Genomic DNA, 9,807 nt, shown 5'->3' on the forward strand with positions numbered 1-9,807 from the left:
AAATTTAATTTTATTAAACACACCCTAAGTGCTGAATGAAATTATCAAATATGGGCAAAATTCGTCATGGAGTTAGTCGTGATAGCAATGCCAATTTGGTTGAATTAACGAAAGGACACCTTGCCAATTGAAGTACATCTAAAACACAAAATTAAAGAGGACAAATATCGCTACCCGAAAAATCAAGGGCCAAAGTGGGACGGAAAAATAGTTATGCAAGTTTCTTCTCTAGCCCTTATCACTGCCCCCCATTGCCCCTCTTCCTGCAAAGCCAAACCTTTCTATTTTCTGCCCTGTTACTCCTAGCAAAATTCATAAATCATATATAGTATTTAAGAAGAAACCATTCCCTCTCTCCCCTATATTCATCTCTGTAGACAATTGCATTGCCCTCTCTGCCCCCAAACTACATACACGCACAAAATATATCACAATATATATATAAATATACATTATTTTGTTTTTATATATAGAGAGCTTGGCGGTTATCAGAAGTGGTTAGGGTTCTTTTGTTTCTGTTTTCGGGATCGCTTTTTAGGGTAACTGCCTGTATCTTCTCGTCCAAAATCAAATTAGCTCCAATTTCCTTTTTTCTGAGATTAGGTTTCAATTCTGAAGTCTCAATTTTCAATCGTTTCTGGCCCTATATACAAATTGCGGTTACATTTACATATTGCTCCTTTTTTTTCTTGGTAATACTGGTTCGGCTTGCGGCGTTTGATTCTACAAACCCTAATTGTTGAGGCGACTCGTGTTTTTCTAGGGTTTTTGGGGCAATTGCTCCAACTTTGTTGATTGCGCTTTTGGTTGTGGTTTGGGATTTTGGTGTTTAGAGGGACTGCTTGACTGTTATTTTGTGGTTTTTCTTGTTTATCTCTCTGTCCGGTTTTTCCTTGTTCCGGTTGTTGCGTGGCAAGGACATGGAGGGTTGAAAGGTGGGTTGCGGGATTGGGGAATCCATCTTTTTTTTGTTGAAAGATGGAGAGCTAGGGGAAAATTTTTAAAGTTGATTCAATGCCACTTTGCTTTTGGTAGAAACTGGATGATACCCCATTTTGGTTTTGTTACTGGAGGATTCTGAGAATTGCATAGAGGTTGAGGTTGATAGAAGCGCCTGCCATTGCGGGGATTGTTATTTTCTACTGTTATTGGATGAGAGAGAGAGAGAGAGAGTAAAACATTATAAGGGAGCTAATTGGGGATGGTAGATTGGTTTGCTGTGTTACTGGATGCTTATTGAGAAAGCTGGGCGTGGTTTTGGATTAGAGGTTTTCTGGTTTTCTGTTAACGTGTAGGTTTCCTTTCGGTGCATAGAAGGTGATATAGGAATTTCTTTTCGGACAAAAGTTTGGTGGAGAAAACAGTGTTGGGAGACTATAGTTTATTGCCTACATAGTTTATTTTCATTCTGAATATGGTCAGAACTGATGGAAAGAAGTGAACCTGCATTAGTTCCAGAATGGTTGAGATGTACAGGAAATGTTGGTGGTGGCAGCCCTTCAAGCCACCATTTTTCATCTTCTTCTTTGCACTCAGGTAATCTTAGTTTATCAACTGTTTATGCACTGCACAGTTCAAGTTTACCTCACCTTGTGTTTGTTGTGCTCCCCACCCCCCTCATGATTTCTGAGGATGCATTACGTTTTTTGTTTGCTGTTATAGATGTTTCTTCGTCCTCAGCATGGAATAGATGTTCTAGAAGCAACAGTGATAAGGATAGTCAGCGGTCTCCTTTTCTGGAACGTAATCATTCATCTAATTGTAGGCGTAGTTCAGGAAATAATGGTTCTGCAAAGCATCCATACAGCAGTTTTAATAGAAGTCACCGGGATAGAAACCGTGAAAAAGATAAAGACAGGTCCACTGTTGGGGATTTCTGGGATCGAGATTCTTCTGATCCTTTGGAGAGTATTTTAACAAGTGTTGAAAAGAGTTCCTTGAGACGCTCTCAGTCATTAGTGTCCAGGAGAACAGTTGAATTGTTACCCCGTAAGTCAGAGGAATTGAAAAATGGCATGAACCTGAATCAGTATATTGCAAATGGCAGTCATCTGGGGGGAAGTAATATAAGCGGTGTTCATAAGGTTGCATTCGAAAAGGATTTTCCTTCTCTTGGAAATGAAGAAAAGCAGGGAGGATCTAGTATTGGGAGGCTATCTTCACCTGCTCTTAGTACAGCTGTTCAGAGTCTTCCTGTAGTTAACTCAGGGTTGCTTGGTGGTGAGAAATGGACTTCTGCCTTGGCGGAGGTGCCCTCTGTAATTGGCAGCAACAGCATTGGGAACTTAAGTGCTCAGCAAAGTGCTATTGCAACTCCGTCTGCTTCTTCAACTGCAATGGCTGGCCTTAACATGGCTGAGGCGTTATCACAGGCTCCACCGCGTGCACGCCTCACTCCCCAAGTAATTATGCCCTTAGTTTTAACTTAATAATTTAACTCTTTGATGCGCATAGTTTCATACATTTCTCAATTCATTTTGCAGGTACCTGATAAGACACAGAGGTTAGAAGAATTAGCCATAAAGCAGTCTCGGCAACTAATTCCTATGACACCATCGATGCCCAAAGCCTTGGTAAGATATACTTTTTCCTACTCGTTTGTAGTGATACTTTAGGCTATTTTTCGAGTAAAGGTCTGCGGGGTGTTTAATAATCAGTCTACCTTCTAGCCGATAACTGTGTGGTGGTCATTCCTTGTTAATTCTGAACCTGTGCCCGATTTTTGTGTTATTATGTTGCTGTGCAATGTTGGAAATGTATTACCTTGTACACTGTTGGAATTATAAAACCCACAAATTTTGACCATAATTTGACTAGTGGAGCATGAATCTTTTTTAAACAGTGATTCTATTTATTTTTTCTAGACATGTCTTTTTTTAAAAAAAAAAAATAGGCAGTCATCTTCAGAAATGTTCATCTGTTTTAGGCTGGTTTTGCTTAAAATTCAGAAATATGGATAATAATTTGTGTCCTCTTAAAGATGATACGCAAACTCTCTGTGTTGGAAGGATATTGGAAATGACTCGTTCTATGATTCCTGGCTCTTTCAGTAGTCATTTATGTATCTTATGAAGAGTTACCTCCTGGAAGATTTGAATTTATAAATTTTATATGAAGTTCTCATTGGTAACACTCTTCTTTCCAGGTTTCCAGTTCTTCAGACAAATCAAAGCAACCAAAAGCTGCAGCAAGAGTAAATGAGATGGTCGTTACTCCTAGGAATATGCAGCAACAGCAGCAGCAACCAATCTATTCACCTCAACTTCCTAATCAATCTCGTGCTGGCCAAGTCAGGTCTGATGCTTCAAATGCCTCTCATGCTGGAAAGTTTCTGGTTCTGAAGGCTGCAAAGGAGAATGGTGCCAACTCTAATGCTAAGGACGCTTCTAGTCCAACTAACAATTCCATTAGAAAGGTGGCAGTAAGCCAGATTCCACTATCTGCAATAACTCCAATTGCTCTGACAAGCCCTACTAATCCAAAGGCTTCCACTCTTGACAAGAAGGCAGCTGCATTGTCTCTGAATTCGAGACCTACCGCAGAGAAGAAATTTTCCTTGTCTCAAGCACAGAGTAGGAGTGATTTTTTTAACCTCATGAGGAAGAAGACCTTGCGTAATACTTCTTCTGCCATCTCGGATTCAGTTTCTGTCATTTCATCTCCTTGTGCTGTTAAGTCTGAGGAAAATAGTACAGAAGCTAATAGTGCTCCAATAAGTCCTCTTGTTAATGAGAATGGGAGTCAGATGATCACTGACGGTGATAGTCACAGCTCTGGTGATCAGGTGCAAAGTTTTGTGGATGCTGGAGAGAGAAATTTGTATCTTAATGGAGCACTCTATCCAGATGAAGAAGAGGCTGCATTCCTTCGTTCACTTGGGTGGGAGGAAAATGGGGAAGATGTGGAAATTACAGACGAGGAGATCGTTGCCTTTTATGAGGAGGTAACTTTGCTTCTATTTCCAAGATAATGTCCCAATTTCCAGGTTTGATTTGTTGGAAAAGAAATGATTTATAATCATCTTCTTCCTTAACTTTTAAATAAAAGGAAATTGAGCACAACATATTTCATGGGTATAGCTGCATTTTCCATTTCTTTAATTGAGACCAAGATACTAGTTGGATGTTCTTTATACATGCCGGTAAATTTGAATTTGGCTGTATATGTCTTATCTGTTTATATGTAGTTTAGAAAACAATAGTGCAGGGTGTATGTATGCCTTATAATTGAATAAGATTACTAAGCATATACTAAGTTTTGGATGTTTAGTCTTTTCATTCCAATCTTTGGTTTGTTTAGACAAAGTTAAAAAGTTCACTTCTGTACAATGCCCTTTCCAAAATTAAGTGTGCTCCCTTTCTCTTCTTTAGGAGAGTAATCTTCTCTTTGATGAAGATCTGGCAACAGTTTTCTTAACCTTCTCTTTTACGCTTCCTCTCAATAGACCTATCAAAACCCTCATATTTCTTTCAAAGAGATATAGTAGTGAAGTCGGACAAGATAGAGGTGCTAATACCAGCAGAAGCATGAGAGGATCTTAAGGCTGCTTTGGTGGTCTGAACCCCTCAACAGTGATGTGGGGGGAAAAGACGGGCAGAAGAACAAATCTAAAGAAAATGTCCCTCATTATTCATCAATCTCTGCACAAAACAATGTACGGACACAAGTGTTTTATAGGCTATTAACTTTCCTGAAAGATTTAGAGCTCCTATTTCCTTTAGTAAGTAGGAAAAACAAATTAGTTGTGGAACTCCCTTATCAGCTAGACTTCAATCTGTTACCTTCTGTAATAAACAACTAGATAAGACATTACTTCACCATTATGAAAAATTTCCTGCTATCAAATAAAGGGCCAAATTATCCCGTAAGACCTAAAATTCTAGAAAATAAATCTCATGGTGCAAAACTATGATGAACTTAAATAAAGATATTTAGCTGACCCATTCTTTTCTCCCAATTAGGCTTCTAATCTACATGGGATGCTTAGTTGAATCATTAAAATCTTTAATCTTAGATTTCCTTGAGCCCTTTGTTGACTACATCAAGAAGTTTATTATTGATTGATGAACAATTACAATGGTTTTACTGTAGGCCGCATAAGTGGATAATATCTGTTATTGTGCTTCTAGTGAAACTAACTATATGCTATATTTAGATGTATTGTTGTTGAATTGGATGTATTTAATAGCAATGGTAATTAAATGATTAGATGCAGTAATGGTTTATATTGATCGAAAGTGTAGTAGATTCAAATTGAATTACAATTCTAATATATGTACTCCAGGTCTTAGGGTAAAGGTATTGAGTCTAATTTGGTTTTATTAAATTTTTTTTTTTTGGGGGGAAAAGGTATTGGTTTTACTGAGAGGCACCAGTGGAGTGAAACCCAAAAGAAACAAGTAGTTATCTTGATGAGCAACCCCTATAAAGAATGGGCAAAAGATAGACCACTAGTTGAATACTGGGCATTTATCCAAGAGTAAAGGGTGTATGAAGACTGAGATTGGACTTGTTATTCATTCTGTTGGTTTCTAATCTCTGTTGTGAGTAGTGAACGAAATTGACGATGGCCTTGCTGCTAATGGGCTGTGCAAGAGTAGGAGTCTTGTTGCTTCTTCATTTTCCTGGCAAAGAAAGCAACTAGTATCCTATATCTATTCCTCTTCCTCAACTTTTATCCTTAAGCAGAACTTGATCTTGGCACATACGTGCTCTATATCTGCTTAGAAGGGAACTTACCTTTTAGCAAATGATGACAGCACGGTGAAATGTCATCTTTTCTACCATTCCATTTCACTGTATCGGCCTTTTGCTCCACTGCTCCAGTTTTACTAGATTCTTTAGAGCTTTCAAGGCTAGCTAAATATGGTTAAACTGCATCTGTATCAGCCATTTAAACGTTGGTCTATTGTAGTAATAGCACTAAGTACTGACTGTGTATTGCACTGAGTTTTGCTGCCAAACTATTAAATGAAGATTTTAAACTTAGACACCCCCCTTCTGATTCTTATCTGTTCCAGCTTTTCTGATGTGGCCTAACGCTGAGATTGATATTAAGGATTACGATTCAGTCTGAATGAACCTGATTGTACATGAAAGCCACAAAGGGGAATCAACTTTAGGGTACTTTATAGTCGACAAACCAAGTGGTAAAGCTTTTTGGTCTGTGTTTTGTAACGACTGACTAATTGTACAAACTTTTAATGTGTCTTAACTGGTTGCCCTAAAGCATCAGTTTATAGCGAACTCATACTCAAGCTTAAATTGTTCAATAAAAAATCAATGCAAGTATGCTACATGATTTGTAGTTTGCCAGTTAACTGCATCCGAACTCTTCTACTTTATTTATTAAATTTTGTATTGTGAATTTGCACTCTCCAACTATTGGGTCCTGGAAGTTTGCAGCATAAACTTCTTTTGTAAGATTCAGTGCCAAAACTTCTTTTTCAGAGTTTGTTGTTCATTTAAAATTGCTTGTTAAGTTTTTGATCGAGAATTGTGCATTTAGATTTCAAATTGAGACTCGTTTCTTAAGATCTGTCTATTGGTGTATTTAACTGATGTGCTAATCAAGTGCATTAGCTATTGGTATTTGACCCAGATCTATAAATCCTCTTGTTGAATTTTTGCTACTAGACTATAAATAATCCCCTTTCTTATTATTTTCTTCAAAATTTTCAATTTTGATCTTCAGTTCTTTACTTTTCAGATTAGATGTACTGTGAGAAATTAGATGTATGTGTAGTATGCTAGATGGGGATTTGCAAGTTTGACAAATGAAATTTGGATGCATAAGGTATAAATGTTCTGGAAATAGTGGAGGGGGACATGATCATTGTATAAGTAATCACCATTTTGCTGTTGTAAGATTGTCTTTTAAGAGCATGTACAAGCTTACAAGTCTTTTAAGAGCATGTACAAGCTTGCAAATATCCGGCCTTACATAATTATTTATGAATACTGGTGAAGGATAACAATAATATCCAGTGCAACATCCATTACTTATGAATACTAGCAAAATGAGAAGTGAATCTAATTCATTCTTGTACTTGCTACTCCTTTTCTAATGGGTAGATTGCTAATATAACCCAGGTAGCAAAGTAGAATACCACCAATTTTAATAGCTCCAATATCACAATGCGAAATGATTGCATGTTTTTTTTAATGGGTTGATAAGTTAATTGTTGACTTGAGTTGATTGTAAAATCATGCGTTAAAGGCTTCCTCTGATAATACCTGAAGGAGGATTCCTATCTGTACTACTCATTCTAGGTCAAACTATCTCCTATTTGCTAAAACAAAATTGTGAGAAGTCAGATATGAAAGTATATGGCATCTTCATTTGATACTTGAGGTATTACCTCTTATCCTCTGAAGGGAAAGGAACAGAAAGGAGCAGTGCTTGACCAAAAGTTAGCAATAAGAAAATTAACTAGGAAGGATTTTATTGTGGATTGGACACAAGACCGAACTTATACATTAAATGGCTTTGAAAGATAGTAAAATGTGCAAGATAAACTCTTAGGTGAACCATGTAGAGTGTGCCCAAGTTTTATCTTCTTCTCCACCTTTGTCACATTGAAATTTCTGCTTTTGCTTTGTGAAGCCTAAAAATATATCACATCACCCTCCAGCAGAGAAGGTAAGATTTCGGCCAAGTTGTTCCTTTCAACCTTCAAGTTACTAGCTAATAGGATTCTTACAGGAGAGAGATTTCCAGGAGAAGAGAAGCCCTCCACTCTCCATTTGTGTGTCAGGAATTATTTGGTTCCTTTCTACCATCATTTTGACTTTATTGATACCTGTTCTTGAACTGCATGTTATCAGTGTATATGTCATTCCTACTAACTTCTGCTGGAGATTTCATCACCTCTTTTCATTGGCTCTAGCAAATTTTGGGTTTGTCTTTAGTTTGAAGAAGTTCAGACAGATAATCTTTTATTGCTTGATATTTTAGTCGGTGTCATCTCGTCAAATCTACTTTCTACTAATAGCTTTCTCATTTCTGAAGCTGTATGGTTGAGAAGGGTTCTTCTTTAAAGAAAATTTAAATACACCATCTTTATATGCAAAATTTCAATATACCGAGCACATTTCTTTCTGCTTTTTGTAATTATGTTAGGCTTAACATAAGATTTGAGTAGTATAATGTCTGGTCAAATATATATCTTTTTTAACTGCAGATGGTCCATCTCTGGTTTGCATTGCTTTCTAATGAAATGGTACTATCGGATATGAGAGCCTGCTTAGAAGAGGATGAGACAGGAATTTCTAATCTCACTTTCTTTTATTTCCCTCTGCAGTACCAGAAATTCGTGCCATCTTTAAAAGTTTGGAGAGGCATTCAGCCAAAATGCTCGATGCTGTCTGAATCTCACTCTTCTAACTCAGTTGCTGCCTCTTCTGAATCTGGCTCTGTTGCTTCAGAATATGAAGCTTGAGATGTTGATTTCCCACATTCAGGATTTTGGGAAATCATTTTTGATGAAAAAGGTTCCTTCATTTTTTCCATCTCTTTATTTGGAAAGAGAGCTAAATACGGTGAGTTAAAGGATGACTATGTTTTGAAGTCTGCAGCTTGGAGTATAGTACAATAAAAACCACCAACAGTAGGTCCTTTTAGCTGGCTTTGTCATGGTTTGAAGGTTGCTTCTTGAAAAGATCGTAGGTTAGGAAACATGTTATGCAGCTGATGATGCCAGGAAAGTAGGTTTTTTTTTTTTTTCCCATCCTCTTTTCCCTTCTTTTTGCCGTCAAAAGATCAATTGGAAAGTTTACAGTGTTTTCGTCAATTTACAAGAAAAAAATTGGATAGTTCATTGAAGTTTTGTTGTTTTATACTTTTCCCCCTTTTAACCCCCATGCCAAGGTCCATTTTGTTAGTTAATATCTTTCTTCATCCACATTTTTGTTTTCGTTTTACTGATTATAATTTAACCAGAAAGCAACTATTAAGTTCCGTAGAGCATTGTTCACGATTATGAAACCATGAAAATTGTGGCCATTTACTTTCCACATTCTGCTGATATATGCAAGTGATCGAAAGGGAATGCATCTGTTCTACAAGGTTATGGTATCCTCTTAGAGGCGGGCAAGAAAAAGGATGACCGATTCTTTACTCTGAGCATTATTTTGTACTGAAGGGATTGCAACTGCAATATGACTACTATGTTCTCCGTTCTATCCTTCGCCTACATCCTCGAATTCAAGCTAGTTACCTACCTATACATCAGTCCATTAATATGAAATGAAAAAGGATAACAAGATTATAATTTCTCATTGTTTTTCCATCGCATAATAGCCCATTATTCTTGTTTAAACTGAACGAGGAAGGCTAGACTTTTACTAATTGTTTTTGCATGCATTTGAAAGGTACCTTTATTTGCTTCGACGTCTTAGAAGTACCATATCTGCCGCTTGAAAACAAACAATCCCACCACCCTTCCCACCCGCTTTTCTGGTTTTTTCTATTTCTCATGTAATCTTACATTTAAATCGTTCATCAATATTTTGAATTGATTTGTGGATTTTGATTGAGGGTTTGTTTAACAGACTCGTTAAGACACCTGATATTTACCTAATCTGTCATATATATATACACACACACAAACAATTATTATCTTTTCTTATATTTATATATTTTATCTATTTAATCTTGCTTACATTTTCTTGTATTTATTTACTTTTTCTAATTAATTTTATATTTTTAAAATATAACACTTGAAATATATTTTAACAAGTGCATCGTTAGATAAATCGAAACCTATGAATTTATTGACTGTCACTATCATGAACTTCACTTGGGAG

General features: G+C 36.8%; 1 protein-coding gene across 1 annotated transcript; it reads left to right on the forward strand.

Annotated features, from left to right (window-relative positions):
- The first annotated feature begins 291 nt into the window (after positions 1 to 291).
- LOC113749558 (mediator of RNA polymerase II transcription subunit 1) lies at positions 292 to 8,824 on the forward strand. Its single transcript, XM_027293338.1, has 5 exons — positions 292 to 1,536; positions 1,663 to 2,402; positions 2,484 to 2,573; positions 3,146 to 3,943; positions 8,304 to 8,824. The coding sequence occupies exons 1-5, from the start codon at positions 1,428 to 1,430 to the stop codon at positions 8,439 to 8,441; spliced, it is 1,875 nt and encodes a 624-aa protein (XP_027149139.1). The 5' UTR covers positions 292 to 1,427; the 3' UTR covers positions 8,442 to 8,824.
- The last annotated feature ends 983 nt before the right edge of the window (positions 8,825 to 9,807 follow it).

Source organism: Coffea eugenioides, chromosome 10 (genome assembly GCF_003713205.1).
Source record: "Coffea eugenioides isolate CCC68of chromosome 10, Ceug_1.0, whole genome shotgun sequence".
In the NCBI taxonomy this organism is placed as follows: domain Eukaryota; kingdom Viridiplantae; phylum Streptophyta; class Magnoliopsida; order Gentianales; family Rubiaceae; genus Coffea; species Coffea eugenioides.

Excerpts from the sequence above, each read along its gene's own strand:
- LOC113749558 (XM_027293338.1), top strand. The coding sequence starts at position 1,428 with ATGGAAAGAAGTGAACCTGCATTAGTTCCAGAATGGTTGAGATGTACA. Across the intron at positions 2,574-3,145 it reads CATCGATGCCCAAAGCCTTG|GTTTCCAGTTCTTCAGACAA; the intron begins GTAAGATATACT and ends TCTTCTTTCCAG. Across the intron at positions 3,944-8,303 it reads TCGTTGCCTTTTATGAGGAG|TACCAGAAATTCGTGCCATC; the intron begins GTAACTTTGCTT and ends TTCCCTCTGCAG.